The sequence below is a fragment of the Gallus gallus genome, chromosome 1 (assembly GCF_016699485.2).
Source record: "Gallus gallus isolate bGalGal1 chromosome 1, bGalGal1.mat.broiler.GRCg7b, whole genome shotgun sequence".
In the NCBI taxonomy this organism is placed as follows: Eukaryota; Metazoa; Chordata; class Aves; order Galliformes; family Phasianidae; genus Gallus; species Gallus gallus.
This window is the reverse complement of record NC_052532.1, coordinates 56,373,092-56,398,317: the sequence shown is the minus strand read 5'-3', so window position 1 is coordinate 56,398,317 and position 25,226 is coordinate 56,373,092. Positions and strand designations below refer to the sequence as shown.

Sequence of the window (25,226 nt, the reverse complement as noted above, 5' to 3'; positions counted from 1 at the left end):
TATGAAAACTGCTCCGCTCTCATGCTGCTGGGAACCCTCAGCAGGCAGGGTTCTTAAGAGGAGCTGAGTATCAGGAATCATAGAATCATAGAACGGCTTGGGTTGGAAGGGAGCTTAAAACCCAAGCAGTTCCAACCCCCTGCCATGGGCAAGGCTGTCACCCAGCAGATCAGGCTGCCCAGGGCTCTGTCCAGCCCAGTCTTGAGTGCCTTCAGGGATGGGGCACCCACAACCTCACTGGAGGGAAGCAAAACATTCCATGTCCAAAACGTTCCATGTGCCATGTTGGGATTTTACATCCTCCATGCTTGAAAAAATAGCCTGTCTTGATTAACACTATTCAGTTTGAAAAACTGGCAGTTCGTGAATATTTAGAAAAGATCACGGTACATCAACACTGTGAATTCATTCCAACTGTATTGATTTCCCTCTTCTCTCTGTTCATCAAGTATTAGCATTACTTCACAATCTGTTTTAGCAGCCCGTCTTGAAAAATACAGCACAGGAGGAGTCACTTTAAGTTTCTAGCGTGAAACAAGTCCACAGAGAGAAATACATTGGCTGCAGTGTGGAAACTAGTGCACTATTTTGTTTACACAGCTCAAAACCAACACTTTTGTTAAGTGATGACGTGCGCAAACTTCTATAATCTCACACTGTCAAGACCTGGAGCAAATCAGATAATAGCAGGGTTCTTGTAGTAAAGCATGTAGAAAATTGCCTGCCTGCAATATCATCTATCCATGAGCTGTTTTGCATTGTTTGTGCAATGAAGGGCAGCAATCTTTTAAGAGAAATAATCGTTGTGAAATGGTCAACCACAGCTTCAAACAACAGCTGAAACATATTTTCCTTGTAGAGAAAGAAGCCACAAAGACAAGTGGAGCGAAGCACATGCAAGTTGATTATTAATAACCAATTTAATTAAAAAAAAAAAAAGTGCATTGCTTCTTTTTAACCAAGCAGTGGGCAGCTGATCTGATCAAATGCTGAGGGCCAGGTACTTGGCAAAGACATCAGTGGATATATGCAGCTCAGGGTCCAGCCAGCCCAGCTAATGCAGTATCTGTGTTATCACTGGGAATGGGGCTAGGACATTCCCATGTACAGCTCATCTTCTTTCAAGGGCTATGTCCCATTCTATACCTCTGTAAATAACCAACTCTGTGGGCAACCAAAGCCTGGAAGTAAGGCCTGGTCTGAGAAATGAAGAATCAATGCACTGGCTTTAGTCTTCTGCAGTGCCATCTATGATGTGCTTGAAGGAGAACGGAGAAAATTTGTACCCAGCTCCCACATAGAACTTGTTCTGGAACTCCACCCTGGGGAGGAAGCAGAGAGTGATGTCAGTGCTACTTGGGATGGACAGCACCTGCATACAGATGAGAGGCCAAAACATAGCACCCGTGGAAAAAGGGAAGCCACGAGAGCTGGTGACCTCCGCAACAAGAATGTAGTCTCGTTCCAGAGCCAATTGGGAGACACAGACAGCCCTGGGGAGCAACTCAGCACTCATTAGCTCTGACTTTCCTTAAGTCAGCCTGGAAATGCTCCTCATGAGACCAGCTGGCAGGACCTTGTATGCCTGCTAAGCTTCTTCTAGCAGCTCTGAAAGCTGGATAACCACATGCTGGAGCTGGGATCTCTGGTGTGAAAGCAGTGCAATGCTGCCTAGCATACTTCTCACCCTCCCTGCACCATAAGAAGCAACTCCACCACAATTTGCTGTGGCAGCCACAGATCGGGCTCGTGGAGGACACCGAGTTTTGGTGATGTTGGGGAAGGATTTGTTACCTTGGTCTTGCTTTCCATATTATCATGCAGGTCAAGGTGGCCTAGGAGGCACTGGTCATTGACTGGGAAAAGCTGAAGGCTTCCATTTGCAATGTGTACCCACCGCTCTCACAGCCTCACAAGGATGGGTCACTTCACAGTGCAGCCCAGAAATGTAGCAGGGAGTTCTGACCTCCCTTCCAGGCAAGACCTCTCACTCTGTTGGTCAAGGGTGTCCAAACACGTTGAACAAAAAAAAACCACATCCCTCCCGGGGAGAGCTCAGGGAGAAGCTCCAGCAGAGCACACCACCTACCAGTGCAGGCGCAAGGCATGCAGAAAGGCTGACAAACCCTCCATGACGAGCAGGATGGCTACCGTCAGCACTGCAAAAGCAGCAAAGATGATGAAGACAACAATGAGTCCTACCCAGCTGCTGTTGTTTAACCCATTGTGCATCACCATCGTCCAGAGAACTTCTGACAATTCTGCAAAAGGAAATAACAAGAAAACAGTGCTGAGAAACAGCCATGGGCAGACACAGCACTCAGTGTGTTCCATTTTTCCTATCTAGGTGAGCTGGCTTAAAATGACAGCCCTGCTGATAGTTGTGCATGGCCACCTTGCCTCCCCTTGATGAGAGGGGAGGGAAAATGCATGCAGGTTATTCTCCGTTGCTCCTCTTCACTGTGTTGGAAGATAAATGTGCTGCTTTGGCTTGGCTTTATGTCACCAAGACCACACAGGCACACTACCAGGCCCATTGTTACCCTGATACAATAAAGTCATCAATTTAATTTGCACATCTTTAACATGGCAGCTGGGCTCTATGCAGAGCCTTATAGAACTGCTTGCTGCTAAATCCCAGTGAAAGTGATCGATTGACATAGTCAATACATTTGCAGATGAGGTTTCAAGCTGTACTGATTGATGCCAGCAAAGACCCACAGGACACAGAGACAAGTAATTCCAATTTGTTCCCCAGACCATTTCTCCTGGAGTGTCACAAAGAAGCTATGATTGGGGGGGGGGGGGGGGCAATTGGTTGGTCTCACCCAAGCCGAGGCTGTTTTAAATGTTTAGGTAGCCTGCATGCTTGTTAAAGATTTTTTTTTTCCCTCCACAATTGTAAATCAACATTCACATTACTGGCGTATCTGATGTGCTTGGCCATCAGGAGATCATATTCCTAACCCAGTTACTCCAGTTACCCAGGATAGATTCAGGACCAAGATATTTTTCTCTTCTGATACAGGCAAAGAAAGGACTTAGCCCAGCTCGTCTCCATCCGGATACTCCAGCCACCAGTCCAGCCTTGTTTTCCATTTCATCAGTCGTTGCACAATGACATTCTCAGCCCATATCCATATCTCAGACCATATAAATTCAATAACCTGTCATTTTAGGTGACAACGTATGTGAGGGATCTCTTTGTAACTGATGCCCTCAGGAAAAATACTCCTTTCAATACCTCTTTGCAAAGCTGCAAAGGAACACAATGATTTTCCAGGCAGATTTCTGACACAACACTTATGACTGCCTTATCTTAGCTCCTTAGTTGGTTTATTTTATTTTGATACCTGTCCTCCATGTGAAGCTTATGCTTATGGAAGCTAACATCTTCCATTCAACTTCTACTGTGTTTATTTCTGTGCCAAGAATTACTGCTCACTCCATCAATCCATGGTATCCCCTCCATTCTGTTTTGTCCTTTCTGTATGTGCCCAGCTCTTCAGGACAGGCACAACTCCTAGCCAGAGGTAGTACAGCAATATTAACAAAAAACATTTCACAAAAATTAGGGTAGTTGAAGTTCCAGCCGGAGGGAACTTCTGGTATAAGGGCATTTGTTTTTATCTTAATTCAAGCTAAAAGACATTGAAATGCAGTGCATTTTTCATGACATATTAGGTTCCACTACATGTTGCTGGGAAAAATCCTAGTGAAGATGGTAACATCGAAGAGTTCTTGAGGTTAAACTTTTCTTTTTCTTTCTCTGAACCAAATCAGAATATCTTTTACAAGTTTTTCACATTCATCTGCATACCCTAAGGCTACAGCAAGTGCTTCCTGGAATGTGCAGCTATAGTACCGATACTGCAATTACCTTTTTGGACAGGAACAACCATTTGGGTTGCACCTCCTACACAGCCACATGCCATGGGGACTCTTCCAAAAGTACAGCTAAGGAATAGCATGGGAAATGGGCCCTGGCTAGGAAATGCAGTCAGGAGGTCCCTGACATTAGCTCCTGGGAATCACCACCAAAAAACAGATAAGTCCATCATAAAACACTTGGATTAATCTGAAGAAAAATACTCTGAGATGCAAACATCTACGAGGAGGACTTTGATTTACCGTGGAAAATCCCAGCAATAATCAAACACCATGAGAAGATCAGCACGGAATTGCTGGTGAGGTAGCTAACAGGTCATCACTCACGTGCATGGGCTAGGCTCAGTGCCCAGAGCCGCAGGTAGGATGCTGTGTTGGAAATGCAGCCAAGGCAATATTCAATGGTATGGATAGCTTGGTGGACAAATGTGTCTCCAAAGTTGAACTAAAACAACAGAAAACCAAACAATTTTTTCCTTACTTCAGCATTTCCTGATTAACATTCCACCAAAGACTGCTCATATTCCTCCATCTCCCTACTATGTCCTGAGCAACAAAAGGTGTTATCCAAAGGAAAGAACTACATTGAAACATGTCAATTCTCTATGACCTTTCCATACATTCTCCTCTGAAGAAATACAATTCTAGTGAAAAACAAATGTTCAGAAAACAACTCATATTCCAGTTTTATGATTTCAAATCTGGAGTAAGATGGGAACCCAATTGCACCCAATCTTTGTGATTTCCTACAGAGACAGAAATTCTTACATAAAGAAGGTGTTCCCAGGCTATCTGCATATTGGCATTTGCCTCGTGGGAGATATCACTGAATAAACGTATCTTCTAAGACTGTGAAGATTCCCTTCTCATTCAGCCATATGCACACTCAATATTGTTGGTACTTCAAACTGTTACAAACACTTTTGTCACTTTTTTCAGCGTTGCTGCATATTGCAGAAGCCCTTGACAGTATGTGCCAAAGAAAGATTTTTCTCCTTAGCCAACACTGCAGGCTGCCAACTTTTAACTGCTTCTTTGCAATTTAAAAGAAGGAAAAATTGCTGACTCCTGAGGAAGCCTTGACCTTCTCTGGGTGCAGTGTGGAAGTGAAACAACTCCCTGGGGAAATGAAAGCTCGAGGTTTGTAAGAATGCCTACCCTCACCAGACAAAACATAAGGAAAAATTTAAAGGAATTTCTTCTATTAAAATTCAGAGCTTCCTCTGTTTGGAAATACAAACTGTTGCAACAGAATGTCTTCATAGCTTGTTAAAAAGAAGGGCTGGCAACTCTGAAAAAAACCTTCTGTTTGGCTTTGTGTCTTGTACTACTGCTGGAATAATTCCTTTTGTTTGCATTTTCTTACCTCTTCTTCATCATCCTCATGGCCACCACTGTGGTCTCCCTGGGAAGCTTTCTTGGTGTGATTGGTCTCTGGGGCATTCACTTCATTTTCTCCCACAGTGTTTCCTGGGTGAGCTTGAGATTGAATCTTTCAGAAACAAAATGTAATGTGACTTTTGTACCATGCTACAGCAGACCATGGCACAGAACTTCATCACTAACGTCTTGACAGGTAATGTGTGAAGAACTGTATCATGAGTATGAAGACAATTTCAACAGCAGTCCGTCATCATAGACCACAAAAACTGAGTACTCCTACTGAATGGCTAGAAGCAATAGTAAAAATTTCCACTCTAGAGCATTTTTCAATGATCCTAAATAATTTAGAGCTAGTTTCTTCTGTCACAGTACACCTCTTTATACTCACAAATCAAAGAACCGTCACCTTTGGTAAATGAGAAAATTGAGGCATATTAAGGCTGATCATTTCAGTTATATAGCTGCAAACCAAGGAGATTATCATCAAGTGAAAGTGAAAAGGAGCCTGAAAGTGTCAGATGACTTAAGGACAGTCACAGATACTCAGATGCAGTCAGAAGTACAATGCGGATCTCTCGGTTCATTTTGAATCAATGAAAACCTCATGTCAACTCATCTTCTCTCCATAATCATACAGAGCTCATCTAGAGGCCTGAACAACATGATCTGAGCCTCATCTCAGAGATGATAGCATAACATAAGAATAGCCCTACATTATGCGCCTATAATAGTCCTATTATACAGCATAACAAAATACTGACTTCACAGCTTCTGTCAGGTTCTGCTTTGTCATTCTTCATAGCTTCCAATGGGTTTCATGGACAAAGTCTCATGATAACACATTGTTTCCTACCGCACCAGTAATCTTTGTCACATCTGCTTTATCTTTGGTTTACCTGAATGTCAGCAGAGAGAACAGACTGTTGCAAACATATAAATCTGGGTAAATGCAAGATGTGATCAGACAGCTAACATATGAAAATCAGGAACAGAAATAGAGGGGCAGTATAGGAGGTGGGGAAAAGCTGTCAGATGTGGCTAGCATAAAAGCAGGAGCTGGAGTCAGCCATGCTAAGCTTTCATTGAAATCCCAGAAGAATGACAAAACAAGGAATTACAGTGCAGAGGGAAGGCTGCAAAGGTCTCCCAGGGACCTGCCTTTCAGTTATAGGTCAGAAGTGACTGAGTTGGAAAGGTCGTGTAGCACAACTGGCATCTTTTTCTTCCAATAGAAACATCTGTGCCCTATAAAAGGTTCTTCAGGCACTACCTCCCACTATAAAAAGAAGTAAATCCTGACAGACAAGTAAAGTCCTGTTAGCGTAATAAAGGAGAGAATTAATGAGCAACCAGGAAACTGCAGCTGCTGCAATTACGTACTAAAGAGCTGGGTGAACCTCAGAGCCCAAGGGAAGGAGGGCTTTGTTAATGGGAAGGCAGTCACTCAGGGATAAAGCATTTATGAAAAGCTCTTAAATCAAGCCTTTTCTGTAAGAAGTGTTGGTCTCTCAGAGACCAAGGTTATCAAAGGTGCCCTGTTCCTAGAGAGCAACCAATCTGGTTTGTGAGCTAGGCATGCAGGCCTTTGCCCTCTTGTTGGCTTCACTGGTCCTTCAGTCCTTCTAAAACTCCTCTAGGTTTGGATATTACATTTGAAAGATCTTGGCATCACTATTCTCCCAATAAAGAGAGTATATCCTTGTGAGCAAAAGCTCCTGCTTCCTATTTAGATGGCTCAGTCAAATGTCCATTCTCTAAAACACTGTTTGAAATTTCCAGAGGAAGTCTGAGGTCAGAAGACAGCAAAATTAGTTCACTGCAAACATTTCTGTAGGTCTGCTGCCTCAGCTTTGCCTTTGCCATCCCAAACCCCCTTGCATGGCCCACATCACTCACCATGCGCTGTGCTTTCTGGTGGTTGGCTCGGAGGATGAAAGGTTTAATTAGCAGCATCCAGGGAACAGCAATCAGAGCAAATATGACCAGAAAGCTCTGCACTTCTTTCTAAAAGAGCCAAAAATAGAAGAATAAAATGTCGTTTTTACTTCCTTTAGCCAACTGAATTTATGGTAAGAAACTTGATACTATAAAATGTTTTTGTTTTACTCAGTGAATACACTCCTCAAATTGGTTGAGTCTCCTCTGTATATGATTGTATGAAAATAAACGTGTACTGCCTAAAGCTCCAAAAAGCACTGCCAGCTGGAGATGGTTGGAGACTTGGAGACGAAAAGCTTCCATGTTGAGAAGTGTAATTTGCCAAAACCCAATGTTACGTACTTGAACCTGGCTCTCCAATGGCCCAAGTGAATGTCCTAACCACTGGGTGAGGTAATGAGTCTGCCTTGCTCTGATCAAAGCAGAAATGCTTCTGTAAGGGCCAAGCCATTCAAGTCTTCCCCTGGAAAGCAGAGAATCCAGGATTTTCTTTCCGTTTCCAACTCCAGATGGGAATGAAATTCCCATAAAAGTTATCTTCGATAATACATTGCCCCCACCAGTACATCAGTAGAAGGTGTCCCTGTTACAGTGTGCCACCCCTATTTCTGTCCTAACGTAAATGTTTGTGCTCTAAAACCAAATCAACACGACACAACACAAACCTACAACTTTTACATTTTTTTTTAAAGATGGCTCAGCTTCCTGGTCACTTCATGGCTGGTTTCATACAACCTTTGCATTCAGACTATGCAAGGGAATTATGAAGAGTTACTAATGGGGGGTGAAGGGTAGGTTTATGAGAAAAAATATGGTTGTCTCAGAAAGCTTTGGATTGTTCCAGAGTAAAATGCTATTTAATTATTTTTTTGAAAACTGGGAAAACTCCTCTGCAACCTTAAGGCAGTTATTAGGGACAGACCAGGCTTTTCTACCAGATCGGATTTGCCAGTAGCTCTATAAGTGAGCTAAAGGTGAAGTGCCAAAGTGTGTAACCGAATAGATGTGAATGTATGTGTGACTGGAGGCAGCACTTGCTTGCAGATTTTTCACTGATGTTGTTGATACGAATGCAAGCAACAAGAAAACTGCTTGTTTGGAGCAAAAAGATGCAGCTTTAAAAGAAGTTTTCTCTCAGTGGAGGTTTTTTTTACTTCTCTGTGTGGGTTGTTCTTGTGTGTGTGTGTGCGTGTGTGTGTGTGTGTGTGTGTGTGTGGTGGTGGGGGGGTGGGGGGTGTTTTGTTTGTTGTTTTTTAAGTGAGCTCCCCAGAGAAGATACTTTTGAAAAAAAGCTGCCACAAATCCTCAGGTTACTTCTATTTTTCAGCTGAAAACACAGTTTTCAGATTTTCCAGAGAAGAAAAAAAGGAATAGATCATCAAGGAAAGGAGACGCTTGTTTTATCTCCAGGATGTATCAGAACTCCACGACAGTGCTTGTGCAATAGTGAGCATTGACTGTCTATTCACCCTTTTTTCCTTTTTCCCCCAAAGTATTTTAAATCGTATCATCATCCTAGCAGGGATGACACTAACAATGAGGTTTCCTCTGCAGTTCTGATAGCTCCACTCTTCTACCCGTCTACGAGGCCAACAAGAATATCAGAAGAACAAACGTCTCCTGTGTGACTGGCCCTTGTAGTTGAGGTTCTGAGCATTTTCCCCATCTTTTACGCCCACCCTCCATACATCCACTGCAAATTCACAAGAAGCTGCAGTGGATTCAATCTTCTTGATGCCTACCTGGTGCAGATATAGTGGAGCATTAGAAGCATCACTGTAATTAAACAGAAACATATTGATGAAGTGGATGAGAATGCTTGGTGCGCTCTGTGATGAGTGGACATCAAAATGACACCATTTGAAAATAATCATGAAGACGAGGTAGCCAAAAAGAGATATAATAAAGATCATCTCTGGAATGAACTGCAGGATAATGTTTATGTATTTCTTGAAGTAGCTGGAAAGAATAAGAAAAGATAGCTACAATTAATACAGTAAGTATTAATGTGAAGTTGCACCCAAGCATGACAAATTTGCTTGTGTGTGTATACTATTTAGTCTTTGAAAAATCACATTAGAAACATACTACTATTACTAGCCAAGAACTCCTCTTTAATGGCAGTCTGTATGAATGAAAACCGGTATTTAAATACAAAAGCTTTTCTGTACTGATTATCTTCAGGTTCCTGTGCTTGACCCATTAGCGTCTGAGCATCTCAAAAGATTAGCACATTTAAATAAAAACCTACTTTCAGAAAATAAAATAAAAGCAAATTTACAAAGCACTGTAAGCTGAGGAAGGTCAGAACTAGTTCTGTGCAGTTCTCTCTTTCATCTTCAAACATTTTCTATCCTTTTGGTCACTACAAACCTTCAGCATATGGAGAATCTCTCGAGATAGTGGTTTCAGTCCCTCTACTCTACCTCCAGTTCTCAATTTTGTTGTAGAATACAGAGGGAGAGGAATAGACATGCATATACACAGATCCTAACCAAAGGCCCACTGAGTCACAAGGAAGAGATGTACACACAGCGTGCAAGGTATTAGAGTACTTTGGATTAGACCTAAAGAATTTCAAGATAGAAATTACCAAAAGTGAAAGATGTTGGCATATTGTTAATGTGGTCCATTTTATCATTTCTGCAAAATCAAGAAGATGAAGGGAGAAAGTGAAAAAGACAGTTCACCCAAGAGAATAATTACAATGTAATGGTCATCTATCTGGCCTTTGGACTTCACACTCTATAACAGCAGTGATTTGAATGTCAGTACAAAGGCTATGGGGGAAAGAGTGAAATTCAAATCAACAGACTGAGATATGAGGCTTTCTCTGAATGTGGGACACTAGTTTAGAGATGAGGACTTATGTGCAGCAACAATGGGCTTGGTGAAACAGACTTACATGTGGTTAAAGAGACTGAGTATCACCCCAAAAATCATATGCACAATCCCAATCACAACTGACATCTTCATTTTGTAGGAGTTCAGAAAAGTCAACTTGTTTGATGCAATGTTCCAGATCTTTGGGAAAAGGTGCAAAGGGAGAGAGAAGAATAAGATTTTCAGGTTATTGCTCAATAATAGATTTGTGGAAGTCACTCCTTTAATTACATCAATTTACTCCTACCTGTACTAGTAAGAAGACTAAGCAACAGAAATCTAGATGTTCTTTATAATGCACCTCAGTCTGTCAAACTCCTCATCTAAAAGGTGTAATGTATAATTCTCATTTAACAGAGGAAATATCAGGGAGTTAAAATAATGTATTGACTTCATTTCATTCCTCCAGAAATTGATGCCAAAGGCTGGTAACAGAACCTAGCCATTTTCAGTGTCATTCCTTGCTTCAAGGCTCAGACATCACCATCAGTGGGGGAGGAAAGACATGAGAAGATTCCTCCTGTTGATAGAGAAATTTGTTCCACATTCACCAGAGAAATAATAAGAACACAGTATGTTCTACCTTCTCTTTGAAAACAAAAATGAAGCTCTTTCCAACTCACTGGCCATGGAGACCAGATTATTGCCCACCTCTCTGTTGTTCCTCCCCTACATTCAATGGTCCCAGCCTCTCAAACAAGCAGCAGCCAGGCTGAAAGAGGGAATAGCCATGATTCACCTAAATTAGGTACGTGTCTGGGAGATGTACAGAAAAATTCAGCTACCTCTGACATGACTTCCTGAACTGCACTGCCTGCATCCTGGGCTGAGCTTCAGAGCTGGGCTTGTGGAAAACGTTACAACAAGGTCAGTTCCTCCATAAACCATGGGAAGCCCATGTTTCTTTGCGTGGCCAACAGAAATGAGAGCATATCCAGCAGAGCAGAGGTTAATTGGCTAATATTAAGGTTGAAACAGGAAAGCCTGAGGTTACCAACTACATTTTAGTATGTGGTAAAGAGAGAACAGGAAGAAAAGGGAAATAGGAGAAACAACCTGGCTTTCAAGGATGGGACCCTGGACAGCCTAATCTAGTGGGTGGCAGCCCTGCCCATGGCAGGGGGTTGGAACTGGATGTACTTTAGTATCCCTTCCAACCAAAGCCATGCTATGGTTTCACATCCTTGAATGATAAAGAAAAGCCTCACTACTACTGTGTACATAGGCAAGGAGCAAGAAGTGAAGAGCATGGCTTCAGAAGAAAGAGCAGGGAGCTACAGATGTACCTAATATATAGAAACAGGAATGAAATACGAATTATCTTAGAGCAATTTAATTTAATTACTGGATCTATTCCAAATGGGTATGGATTTCCAGAGTAGACCCCTGGGACTGCCGGATCCAACTGCAGCACCGTGTTGTCGAGAAGCACTTCCTTACTACAAGAGAAAAGTGAAATAACTTTTGCAGCTCAATTTCACCATATAAACCTGTAGTATATTTAAATGTGATGTGCTGAGAACTACCACTTTACACCTCCTACCAACTCCAATATTTCTCTAAACTGTTACCCTGAGTTTTTGTGCATGTGTGTGCGGAATTGGGTCCTACACAGTGACAGTCTTCCACCACTCTGATAATTCTCTATGCATAAGCCCTGGACATCAGTGTCTGAACAAGCAGGCTTGTTCCCAGGGACTCTGCCTTTCCATTTCAATGGTGAGTTTATCTGCATGCGCCAGACAAAACTTCTGATTCACTGTCACTGTCTTTCTTTTCAAGCTTATGTGCTCCATTTGGTGTCTTTTCACTTCTTTCCCACATTTAGCCACTTACTTCCAAGTGTTGTTTTTAAACATGGGGATAACGTGCCAGGAAGAGCCGAAGATGTTGAATGATTTGGAGAAGCAGTCATTGTAGATGAAGCCAGTATACATGGAAAATATGCCCATGAGCAGGATCAGATAGCGCCCACTGAAAAAAGTGTTCCAGATCTGCAGGGGAAGAAGGCAGCATTGGTAAACATACACCTGTTGGACAGTCCTTTTATCAGGTGGAACAATGAGCCTTTTCCCAGGCTGGTAGGGTCCATCAGCTTGCTGGTACTTGCCTCATTGGTGCTCTTCTGGGCCAGAAGGCTCTCCTCGTTAATGACCATCCAGAGCGCAAAGCCCAGCATGACAGCACCGTGCCCACAGTCCCCAAACATCACCGCAAAAAGGAAGGGGAAGGTAATGATAGTGTAAGGAGCTGCAGAAAGGAAAACATCGGATGCTCAGCTCCTCCTAAACAAGAGGAACACAGTTGAGAAGCAGCTTGCCCCACCAAGCCGTTCCGCACAACAGCTGTCCTTAAGAAATCCTTGATCCCTCCTCTACTCACTAGACAACCACATCTACTGCAGAACTAGTTTTGCCACTAGGAAGACTTTCCAAATCCACCTTCCATGCAGTTTTAACCTTTGCTTTGGCCCACCATTAAAAAAAAAAAACCATAATATGCAGACTGTTGCATCCTTCTTTGTAACAGAAAAATGCATTTGAAAGTTACTGTCATGTTTCTCAGTCTTCTGGACTTAGGCAGACTGAGTTTATCCAGTTCACTCCCACAGACTCTCCTGTCCGAGTTTCTCTTCATTCTCTGTGGTTTTCTTGGAGTTCTCTACAGCTGTTACACACTTTTCTCAGGTGCTTTTGGCTTCCTTGCTTCAACACAATAAGCTCAATTCATTTTCTTGTGAGCTTACTCCTTTCCTTAGGGCTGCTGCCTCACCATTTGCTTCCCATCTTATATTTGTACCATTCATTATTCCTGCTGCAAGAAACCACTGGAGACTGAGGGTCCAAATTCTATACCTGAGAAAATCCATGCTTGCGCACGAGGCAGTACCAATTTTTGCTATTGAAAAATACTGTTCACATTTCTCATTGCATTTTAGCCTGGTGACAGAACTCAGAGTCTTCACTTTGGCTTTGGCAAGCCTGGCACATGTAGCCAAGCGTTGCTCACCTGGGTTCATCTCCCTGTAGTTGCCCACACCGTATGCATCCACAATGTTCTGAAATCCAGCTGTGAACTTGTTAGTCCTGTTGAAGGTGGGTGGTGCCATCCTAGTGTGTATGGTGGTCAGGATAGGGGTGATGGTAGAGCCACTTCTCTCCTGCAAACCCAGTGACAAGGGTAAGCACAGTCAGGGTGGCTACCAGGGGGGAATTGGCCCTGCAGCACCAGAGTCTTTGTTCAGACATGCACAGGCAGCAACATCAATGCTGGACTCAAGAGTGTTATATCTCAGCCCTTTTTCTCATATCCAGATTTTCCCATTTTCTATGCTATTGATTTGTTCAGGGGAAGCTGTCAGCGCTGCTGGCTCCTGTGGGTCGATCAGAAACCTGCTAAGATTTAGTGCTGACCTTAAATTCCCCGAGGCCAAGCAATCATGCAACAACCTCAACTTTAATTAAAGAACAGAAAAATTAATTAAAAAACAATTAAAAAAAAACCAAAACAGAAAACACAGAAAAATAGAGTCCAGCATCACAGTAGCAGACAGAAGCCTGAACATATGCTCAACATATGAGCAGCGTGGTTTGGGTGAGGGCACTTGTCTCTTACCATTCCCTGATGGAGAGCTCTTTTTATCCTGCCAGCATCAGCTACTGGGAACCAGATCTCTGCAATGACACACTGCTGGGTGACGTCAATGTTACAGCAATTCAGGATGTGGTAGATGGCCTTGATTTTCTTTACCTTGATCTCCCAGGACCACATGTTGGCTGCTGCCTCGTGCAGCAGCCGCTGGCGGTGGGACTCAGTTTGGGTTATCACCTGTAACACAGCACAGGCAGTGCTCAAGATGGGAAGCAGCAGGTACTGTGGTCTACTGTGTCGTAAACACTCACTGTGTTTAAATCCTCAATCCTCGTGTTCACTCCATCAAGCATTTCTCGGCGCTCGGTGGCAGACTCTGGGCAGGGATACACTGTGGCACGAAATCTAGCCATAGGAGGGGATACAATAGAAAAAAACATTTATATCTCATTATCTCAGCTGCTACAAGCACTAACATCCCCCTAATAGCCGCAATAAGGATAGAATCATAGAATTGTGTGAGTTGGAAGGGACCATTACAGGTTATCCAGTCTGACTCCCCTGCAATGAACAGGGACACCTGCAGCTAGATCAGGTGCTCAGAGCCCCTCCAGCCTGACCTCGAGTGTCTCCAGGGACCATCCACCACCTCTCTGGGCAGTTCCAGTAAAAAGCTCACACCTTAAATCCAGTCTAAATCTCCCCTCTTTTAGCTTGAAACCATTTCCCCTTGTCCTATCACAACAGACCCTGCTAAAGAGTCTGTTCTTACAGCCCTCCTTTGGATACTGAAAGGACACCCTGCTAAAGTCCAGGGAAGTGTCTTGGCCTGCTGGGAGGCACAAAAACGTAACCCAGGCAGAGGCAGCCCTGCTAACAGAGCAGCCAGCAGATGTCCCTCTTGCACCGAGGCTGGAACAATCCCGTGCCAATGCCTTGCATTACCCTCCCGCAGCCGCTGGGGGAAGGCAGCGCCAAACTACTGCTTCACAGCAGGCGAACGCCCTTCGTGCGTGCGGTCTGTAAGAGTAAATAACGCTGTGTGTGCAGGATAAAACAAAAGGAGGATGGCCATGAGGCTGGCTCTTGACTCCCGGTCCGTCTGTATTGCCAGGCAGCTTGCGAGGATAGGTGCTTTTGTAAGCTTATCTCCAAGGCTATACTGGGGAGACGCAGCTGGTTAGTTTAGTGTGGTATAGTGAGCACTGATGTGGGCTCCCTTTGTGTGAGTGAGGTCTTGTCTCCGTGCGGGTGTTGTGTACTACTTCACCTATGCTATGCAACATGAACACCCCTAGTATGCTAGTGTATGAGCACTGCAGTCCTGCCGTGGGGCTGTGCTGACAGAGGGTCACAAAAGGCAGCCTTTGTGCAAGTGTGGCAAATGGAAAGAGATAGATAGAGCAGGGTCATTGGGGTTACCTCTGTTATGGAGACAAAAACATGCACGCTCTTTGTACAGAGGTGCATCGCTTCTGGCTTCGTCTGAGCACAGAATCCATCACCACCTGCTCTCCGAGGTCAGTTCCAGCACACACACAGGTGAGGACAGTAGCAAACTGAGCAAAATGCAAAGCAGTTTCCTAGAGATCAGCCCAGAGCCGCGTGCAGTGGCAGCACACACTCTTCTGCTCAACTTCCAGGTCTGAAGCTCTGCTCACCCAGCACCTGGCACTCCTTTCCAAAGGTTATTCGCCCTACTAATTATTCCCTTCTTCTCCTTCTTCACAGCTCTTAGTTCATCTTTAATAAGGATTTTTAATCAAACTCGAAAGCTTATTCCTCCGTGCTGTGGAGTCCCCCCATTCCCAATAATGTTACTGCAGCAGTGTTGCTTTGATCTTCTAACAGCCATTTTGCATACCGACTATCAGGTTTGCCCTAATGGCACAGACATCTCTGAAAGCTCCTGGAGAATTCAGCAGGGATTCCTTAGACTGATAAATCCAGTTTAGTATTCACACGAGCACTGAGGCAGCCGCAAGAAAAGGAGGAAAAGAAAATTTCTTACATTTTCCTCCTCCCTGCTCCTGTAGACCTTCCACTAATAAATCTGTGCACGGACTTAATGCTTGTGAAATTGGCAGACTAATGTTACCAATTAGAGTCAAGCAGACACTACAGGCGTAACCTGAGGCACACTGCTCTGCAAACAAATCTTAGCCTGCCTTGCAGGAGACTGGCTTCTATCAGTCCTGTGATTTTTGCAGGGTGTTTACCTGTCATGATCAATGACTTATGCTAAGGAGAAATGTCCTGCAGAGGCTGGAATGACACAGCCATCTGCTTTAGGTATTATTAGCCCTGCCTTAAAGATGAGCCAGACCAAAACGTCTCGACCTGTGTACCAGGGATGGCTGATGGTCACGGAGCAGAAAAGGAGAGGCATGGGATAGATATATTTTAAAAGCTTAAACTCAGCAAGACATATATACAGGTATATTAGCAAGCATAAATTGAAAAACAGGAAGAAAAGGCATAAAGGAGGATTTCAAGTGTATCCTGATTAGCTGGCAATAAATGAAAACCAGCATGCTAGCACTGCAAAGGGCATCCTCTGAATTTGTTTTCATAGAATCATAGAATCACAGGATATCCCGACTTGGAAGGGTCCCATAATGATCATCGTGTCCAACCCCTGGCTCCACACAGCACCACCCAAAAATCAGACCCTATGTCTGAAAGCATTGTCCCAGTGCTCCTTGAACTCCAGCAGCTTGGGGCCATGCCCACTGCCCTGGGCAGCCTGTTTCATACCCACCACCCTCTGGTGTAGATCCTTTCCGTGACATCTAACCTGAACTTCCCCCATCTCCTTGATAGAACCTCCCTGTCTTAAGAGTGTATATTTCCTTTCAGTTACAAAAGCTGAGAGAAACTGGTCTAAGTTCCTTTTTGTGAAGCTACCACCACATCCACACCACCAGCTCATGACAGAAAGTTGGCATGTTGTGGCCAAGTTGTGCAAGGATCTGCTCACGCTGACAGCACTCTGCTGCGGAGGGTTGTGCTTCCCATTTGGAAGATTCTGGGTTCAATCAGCAACAAAAATGCTGACAGGCATCATATGGCCTGTTCTCAAAGACAACAAGCAGCAGACTGATCCCGCACAGTGGGGAAGGCAAAACTCCCTCCTTTTCTGAGGGAGGTTCAGGATCACATAGGAGGGGCTGAGTCTCCCCGAACTCTCCAGGCCCCTATGACTGCTTTTCACACAGAGACACTCATGAGGTGGACATGAGACTGATTTGGAGTGAAGTCAGTGCTCCTGATATTCTGACTGAACCCAGGAGGCAAGGAAAGGACTTCCTGAGGGCACAAGCTGGGCAAGAGCAATCGTTGGCTCCTTCCCCATGAGCTTCTGCAGGCTGTAGGCACTTGGCTGCCCTGCTAGGCCTTGGGGTTATGCCTCACATGGATCCGGTGACAGCCAACAGATCCCCTCATCAAATCTGATTTACACTGCAACAAAGGCCATCACTCACCAGTGTTATGAAAGAGTAACAAAATATTCAACCTGAATTATCTTTTCAAGACGCTCAACGGGGTGGAAACAAGTCAAGCTGTATGAAACTTTCATTTCTCTTCTGGGCTCTGTCTCTGATTACATGGATATTGCCCAGAGGTCTTGGAAAAGGGGGTGAGTAAACTACAGCATCATCTTTTCATGCTCAAACACAGGCAGATTTGATATCAGCCTGGGGATTAGCATGTTCTGAGCGCCTGGGCTGCAGGAGCTGCTACGGCCCCTGGTTTTCAAGGTAAGGACGCTGAGTATTTTTTAAGAAGCAGTCCCCTTTAAGATGTCCCGAGTTAAGAACCTCACAATCAAAGTTCCTACTATCTCTCTCTAAGTCACCTTGGAAAATTTAGAATTTCAATTTCCAAGCGTCAAGGTGATGTATATCTCTTCAGATTAGGAGCAGCAGAACAGAGAAGCAGGAGGGAGCTCGGTGGCTCTGCTGACAGCTCCCAGCCCCGCCAGCCCACACCAACCAGCAAACACCTCCGTGAGAGTCCTGCCCAGCTGCTCGCCGGCTGCTTACCCGTCACAAATCTTCTTGATTTTTTGTTTGAGCTGCTCTCCCTGATAGAAGATAATGAACACATTCTTTTTCACCTCTTCTCTCTGCAATGCAATTCGAGCAGAATTTAAAGCGCCCGCGGCAAAGGATCAGGTGCAGGGAAGGTGCTGTTTCCCTAAGGCTGCCTCTTCAGTGTTTGTTCTTTGCCCCCAGCCCTAGCTTTTCAGCAGCAGTGTTTCCCCCAGATGCTGCTCCAGGGACCAGCCAAGGAGCAGAGGGGCAGGGACAGGAGATCTGGGGCACAGGGCTCACCCTGAAGCCACTGAGGGAGCTGACCCTGTGGTCGTAGCCCACTGCCCTGGTGGCCCCCATAACACAGCCACCCAGCTAGGGCTCACCTTAGCCACGCAGGGCAGAGAAACGACCTCAGTGATGGCGAAAGCGGAAAGTGGCAGCAAAGAAACCTTTTCTAACCCTCAGGCTTTCCTGCCTTTCCTCTACGGGCTGCCCTCAAGCACTGCAGCACAGCCAGGGCACTGTTAAGGTTTCTGCAGGCCACAGGAATGCACAGAGGCAGGGAGAAGCAGACACAAGCGGGTACCCACCGTCACAGGGTCCTCCAGGGGGGTATCCATCTCGGTGTACCTCAGATAGATGTTTCCCCTGCAGGCTCGCCACAGCAAACGCTCAAAGGGTATCATCCTTTCCCTCTTTATAACCCCTGCTGTGAATCTGAGCGGAGTTAAAAGATAGGTAAATAAATTACAAGCCCATCCTAAGACTTCTGGGACCTGTAGCATATTCAGGTTCGCAATCTCTTTCAGCACAGCACGGGTGGGAGGCTTGAGCCAAAGGGGCTGTCACCGATACACACCCCAGCTTGGCAGCTGCAGCAGAAGGGGTGGTCCTCAGCTCCAGCAGGCCAGATGTGTCTTCACTGAAGAAATCATCTGGCAGATTGGTTTCTGCCTGGAAAACATCAGTTTTATAAACAAACCTAAGTTCGCCATTTGTAAACTATTCTCATATCTTTCTCCTGACATGGCTTTTCTTCTTTTTCTTTTCCCCCCCACAAAATCTTTGACAAAGATTCAGAGCAAAGGAAAGAAAATAAAGAAGTAAAACATATCTCAGCAACAAAAAGCAGAAATCCCATCTGAGAACCAAATTCTTGAGCCCCGGTGAATCACAGAGAGATGCAGACTGCAAAGCGACCGAGATGTTTTTGCAAATGTGTGTAGGTTGCTCCAAAAGTAATGCCTCCTGTTTTATTCTTTTGGCCCACAACATTAGAGGTGGATGTTGGTGGGATGGCAGTAGATGCTGAATCTTCCCACCAGTATTCCCTTACATTTTGTTGCTGTGTGACAGACGGCAGCAGAGGGGCAGTCTGACAAAATGACATCTGACGTGGTAATGCCTATGAGGTAAAGTTATGTCATGGAGTTTCTCCAAGTGGAAAAAATGGCGCCCACTGACACTTGCTGAACATTTATGGAGACCAAACAGTGGATGTGAACACAGTGAGGCAGTGGGTGGTGCACTTCAGCAGTGGTGGCAGCGGCAGTGGGCCACCTCTGCTGCTACAGATCTTTACAAGCACAGCATGCAAGCTCTTCGTCATAGCCAGTGAAAATGTGCAGCTAATGCCTGTGTTGAAAAATAGTGTTTTGTAGCTGAGAATTTGCTCTATCAAATAACGTTATTGTGCTCTTTGCATCTGCTGTAATTTCCACGGAAATAAATAGGAGCCATTACTTTCAGAGCAACCTACATATCTCACTGACTTGTGGTAAAGATCACCGTGATTTGCTTAAAAGCCAAAAGCAGCAACACAGAGCAGATCAAAGTGTCCACATTTTTAGGAATCTTCCACATCTCTGATGGAAGAGCAAAAAGGCCTCTCACCTCACACACACACAGAATCACACACACAGAATGGCCTGGGTTGGAAGGGACCTCAAGGATCATGAATCTCCAAGCCCCCTGCCGGGCAGGGCCACCAACCTCCCCATTTACTAGACCAGGTTGCCCAGGGCCCCATCTAACCTCAAAGAAGTCCTGGGTTTTCTTCAGCAGATGCTTGAGTTCCATCAGCTCAAGGAAGTTCTGCTTCAGTGTTTGCTGGTTCTGGTTGGCTTCCAGCAGCTCAGCCTCAAGTTTCTCCAGCACTGTCTGTTTAGGAGCCAAGAGCATCCAGAAAAAAATCAGAAGCAGCTCAGTGTACCTTTAGCAGGCTGATATTAACTCTTGAACAATAGTTTGTTGTTTCTTTTTTTTTCAACAAGGGAATATAGAACTATTCAATGAGCCTTTTTAGTTAGCACTGAGTTTGCAGAAAGATACTCATTATGGTCAATACCTCATTTTCCCATTGCCACATTCCCTGTTGTATGCTTTGTCCTGTTCAGGCATTAAAGCCAGAATTCACCCGCTCAAAGCACAGGCAGGTAAGTGGGGTAGGTGTACCTCCATATCAATCATTTCCCGAGGCAGGGGGGTCTCTGGGTACTTCTCTAGTTTGACTATCATCTCCACAGCATCTTCCATTTCATTTTCCAGAAAACCTGCAAGGAGAGGACACCTAAGTCTTGATATGGAATCATTGCTGCTTCATCATCCTGGTCACCAGCTGCTGCTAAAGCCACTATCAGGAGCAAGGCATCACAATGCTGCTTGCGTGTTAAGGATTTTTCCCCAGGTTGAAGCACAGCACAGTGGTAGGAGTCAGGTTGCCTGGACTGAGCCTTCTGCCCAGCCTCAGATTATTATTGTGATTTTACACGTGCTAATTATCCTCCTTTCAGTTTTGTTAACTGTTTTCAAAACACGGGCAAAAATTTATAGCCCATGTGGGGTGAAGTGTTAATTAGCTGATGCGGGAAAAACGCTTTCAGGGTCTCAGATGAAAATACCACCATTTTGCCTCTAGTCCTGCTTCACGGTGTGTGAGCACTTAACACAGACATAAATCCCACACTGCCAGATGCTGGAGGGCTGGCTGCCTTTGACAAGCGTTTACTTACGCAGGATCCTCTCCAAGGATTCACACCTTCTCACTTCATTCACAAACTTCCTCTGGAAGCTGCTCACATTTGCATTCAGCTGAGGACGGGAGGGAAAACAGGCCTGAGGGTGAAGGCTGAGCAACACCACACTCATTTTAAACATCAGCAGAGAACAAATGCCTTTGGTGCAGGAGGATGTCTTACAGGCTCCTAATGGCAGGGCAACACCATGCTATTTCTGTGTATTAGGGCATCGTGGCTTTACCAGTCTAGTGGGCTCTCATAGAGAGTCCCCCATTCTCTGCTGGTGGAAGGTGCTGTCCTAAGGATGTGCAGAGGGTGTGCAGTTCACTGGGTGGGGACTCGGGGATGGCTGCTGTCTCATAAAATCAGGGAATCATTAGTGTTGGAAAAGACTTCCAAGGTCATCTAGTCCAAATGTCAACCCATCATCAGCATGGCACCTGGCTTTCTGGTCATGTGTGTGTGTTCCTGGTCTCCCCATGGGCTCTTTGACTACTCTGCAGAGGTGACATTCACCACCTCTTTCCCCAGGTGCACATCCTGGAGAGCATCTCCAGCAACCCAGCCTGCCTACCGGGCACCACTCACATCTCTGAACTGGACCAGACCCAGGTCTCCGAGCTCAGCCACGCAGCAGTAGGCAGCTTCCACTTGCAGGAAGAGCTGCATCAGGCTCATCTCCTCACTCCGAAAGACAGAGGCCATTTTGGCTGGCCTCCTCTTGTCCAAGCGTCCGCGAGGGCCTCAGCAGCTGTGTGGTCTTCCTCACCCAGGGAGGCACTGAAGGTGCCGAGTGCTGTGGGAACATTGGGATCACTGAATCATAGAAGCAATAGAATGGCTTGGATTGGAAAAGACCTCAAAGATCATCTAGTCACAACCCCTCTGCCGCAGGTAGGGTTATCAACTGCTAAATCAGGCACTAGATCAGGTTAGTCAGGGACCCATCCAGCCTGGCCTTGAACATCTCCAGGGAGGGGGCGTCCACAGCTTCTCAGGGCTGGAGGCAAACACAGCCCTGCCCATCACATCCTTCATTAAGGTTTCTTCTACTGCTGAAAGCAGGAGACTCCTCAGGCACACCAGGCTGCATCCCACCAGTGTGGGGATGGACAACAGGGTGTTGTATGCAGCACAGAGGAGGGGAGCCACCAGTCTCCTAAAGCAGATACTGACCAAATACTGGGCCTTGTTCTCTGCTGGGCCAAAGATGCTTTAGACCGCTGCACTCAGACCCTTGTGAAGGGTTCAGTTTCTCTTTGTCCTTCCACAATGCAGAGCAAAAGACTCGTTAGCAGCACCTCACAGCTATACTGCAATTAGAAACATGCCAGACTGGTTTCTATCACTGGCACTGGTGGTGTGAACATAGCATTGCAAAAAAATGTCTGGAGCATGTTGTATGGGAATGGGGAGGAGCGTTTTATTTGAATTAAAACAAACTTTAAGATTGAAAAAACATTTTCTCCCCATAAGGGACTGCTTTCAAAATGAGAAAAACAACATACTATGCATTTCATATTAGTTCCTTTCTCCTGTTTGCTTCCCATTATTTACCTCAGGTAGCTTGAACATACATATTGCCTGCAGTCATTCTTGCACAAAATTAACTAATTTACTTGCACAAACACAGTAATTATTATTGCCCAAAGAAAAACATGCAAGTAGCTACATTTCATGCATGCATTTAATTTTGAGGACTCAGTAGCAAACATACATCATCTTTTAAACAGCAAACAAAAATCCCTATATAACCTCACTTCTACTTGCTGACGGCGACGGGAAGCCAAGTCACCTCAACCTCTCTTTCAACCTTCTCTCCTTACAGTTTTGTGTGGGTTATAATTATGGGTTTTTTTTATAATGCAGGAAGGCCTCCTCTTAAATATGCTACAAGCATTTTGTAGGGTGTCAGAGGCTGTTTAAGAGGAGCACCATAGTCACTAGTTTGTGTTTGCTCGACTGCCCCGCAAGCTTTCCTTGTCTTACTCCATTCATTCACGGCATGATTTAAGATGCTGGAAATACGGTATACAAAACAAACAGTTAAAATATAACTCGCCTTGTGCCAGTTGCAGTGGGTCGAGTAAGGGTATAACCGTATAACCATAACCAGGATGTATAAGGATATAACCATTGAAAATGTCCAGAAAATGTAATTTTTTTGCAGGAGAAAGACCCCAAAGCTGCACCCACACCCACATTATTCACTCAGACATGTCAAAAATTCCCTAGCTCTGATTGTCAAGAAATTGAAAAGCTCATCAAAACGACCCCCGCCTTAATTTCTTTAGGCTGAAAAGCGTGAAGAGAATATAATTTAAAGCAGTTCGTCGTCCTAAACTGGCTGCTAACTTCCATTGAGAGAACGTTAAATCTTTACAATTGGACCATCAAAACTCCAACAAATAGCTGAAATGTTTTAGTTTGAGCTACTTCTCTTTGTGACCAGTCAGGGAAAGATCCCAAGGTTCAACCCCTCTTGATTCGGAATGAAAGAGGAAAAAGGCAAACAAGAAGAGCTCTTCTCATCCAGAAAGCCTGTTTCCTCCCGTTTGGAGGACGGCAGAGAGCTCTCCCTCCACCCTGTGGGTATAGGGAGCTTTCCAAAGAGCCGCTCTCAGATATGCCTCTCTCATCGTTCCCCACCCCAACTGCTTTTTGCTTTGGCGAGATAACAGCTAACAGAAAGTCACTCACGCTTCCTCCGCTCGCTGTTTTCCAGCGGTGTTACGGGGCATGAACGCACTCCATGCTGCGGGCACGCTGCTGTGTGCCTTGCAGGTGCTGCGCTGCGCTCCTGTCCCCGTGTCCCGTGGATGGCTGTGGCTACGGGGCTCAGCTGGGAGCAGCAGGTTGTTCCTGCTGAGCTCTGCGCTGGTCTGGACCAGAGAAGGGAAGGCTTCTCATGGCCTGGGGTGGCCCAGACCCGGCGCTTTCTGGCTGGGTCCCCACCTCCCCATGATGCGGTGGTGTGTTGGGACTAACAACACACACGGTGCCTGAAAACAAGCCAGAGCCTTTGAAACCTGCTGCACGCCGGGATCTATAGACCAGTAACAGGTCATTTGCAGTGCTGGGCGCAGCGTCTGCGATCAGGGAGGCGGAAAACTGCTGTGCTGTTCCTTGCTGCGTTTCCTCAAACAAAGAAGTGGGGAATACAGGTGCAAGGAGCTGTGCCAGAAGTGCTCTATTGGATAGGGGCAGTGAGGAGAAAAGGAACACGATTCTCACTGATGGGAATAATGAGTGCTGCTCATGGCTTTACAGCCTTTCTCCTGCTCTGGAGAGAAGTGCTGCTCTTCCCAAAACCAGTGACACAGCTCCCACTGAGGGCAGAGGAGAAAGGGCTTCATCCCATTAAATAAGTGTGGTTGTGTCGCTGCAAAGTATGACATCCATAGGGAGTCCTGCTCGAAGGAAATGCATGGCCACGCCTAAGTTGCAGAGTGTCCCTTAAAGCAGTGTTCTCTCCCAGTCAGGCTTCTGCAGGTTCGCAGCAGCCCGGACACAACCAGGGTACAGTGTGTCCAAGGGAACAATTCCACTGACTGGGAACAATAGCGAGCCTTCTAGCACAGAGCTTTCCATTCCAAAGCAGCAAGGAGTGGCCCTGCCCACTAGGCCAGCTGCTGGGAGAGGGCTCGTGCTGCTTTCTGAAACACGCTGCCTCAAGCTGAGTGACCCAAAAACAACGTACAAAACCCATCAGAGCAAGCTGTACTACCCTGGCCACGCGACCCATCTGGCTGAGCAGCGAGAGAACACAGGGCACAGGGAAAAAGCTCTCCTACCCTTTCCCCCCTCTTTGCATGCAGAGGAGAGCAGCAGAAAGCATCTCCTATTTCATGCCTTTGGCACTGAGAAGTATGAACATTATTTGATAATAATCTCATTATCAGAGACCAGATTATCACCACTGGCAGCAGGCAGAACAGCGAATGCCGATCAGAGGCACAAGAACCAGGGGAGGCTCCGGCCTCAGCAGTGGGCTTATAGCCTTTCCTCGCTGCCAGGCTGACTGAGGGCAGATGCTCTTGGGACAGTATGGGGGCACAGAGGGGCCATGGGCTCAGCATTTATCTGACAGCAACACCAGCCAGGGCAGAGAAGCACAAAGGGTACAGCTATGCAAGTTGCTGCAGTTCTTTTTCTCTGTACATACAGAAAGTAGATTCCCTTCTTTCATTTAAATAATAAAAATCTGGTGGTTTGGACTTTTCCCCCCTCATTTGTCCAGATACATCATTTAACACCACTGTTCACAAACAGTTTTAGCTGAGATAGGCTTCCTTCATATCAATTAAGATGGTAACCAGAACAACCCTCTCTCAGATGGAAACCAGAACAACCCTCTCTCAGATGGATGCATTAATGGCATTGAATTCAACTGTTTAAGGTTACAAGCCCTTTGAAGCCATGTTTTGAAGGCTTTATGAAGAGCACTGGGGCAGGAGCTCAGCCCACAGTACCATGCCCTCCCAGT

The 25,226-nt window shown here is 45.4% G+C and overlaps 1 protein-coding gene across 1 annotated transcript; it reads right to left on the bottom strand.

The window, feature by feature from the left end:
* Positions 1-881: 881 nt before the first annotated feature.
* On the bottom strand, positions 882-23,619 carry ATP6V0A4 (ATPase H+ transporting V0 subunit a4). The gene is made up of 21 exons (NM_001080102.3): positions 23,441-23,619; positions 21,329-21,536; positions 20,735-20,813; positions 20,178-20,275; positions 19,758-19,883; positions 18,583-18,677; positions 18,314-18,440; positions 17,730-17,812; positions 13,995-14,088; positions 13,708-13,920; positions 13,102-13,252; positions 12,203-12,342; positions 11,929-12,086; positions 11,438-11,531; positions 10,115-10,233; positions 8,952-9,168; positions 7,168-7,275; positions 5,255-5,380; positions 4,216-4,333; positions 2,090-2,261; positions 882-1,322 (listed from the first exon to the last, which is right to left on the bottom strand). The coding sequence occupies exons 2-21, from the start codon at positions 21,443-21,445 to the stop codon at positions 1,229-1,231; spliced, it is 2,529 nt and encodes an 842-aa protein (NP_001073571.2). The 5' UTR covers positions 21,446-21,536; positions 23,441-23,619; the 3' UTR covers positions 882-1,228.
* Between the last annotated feature and the right edge of the window lie 1,607 nt (positions 23,620-25,226).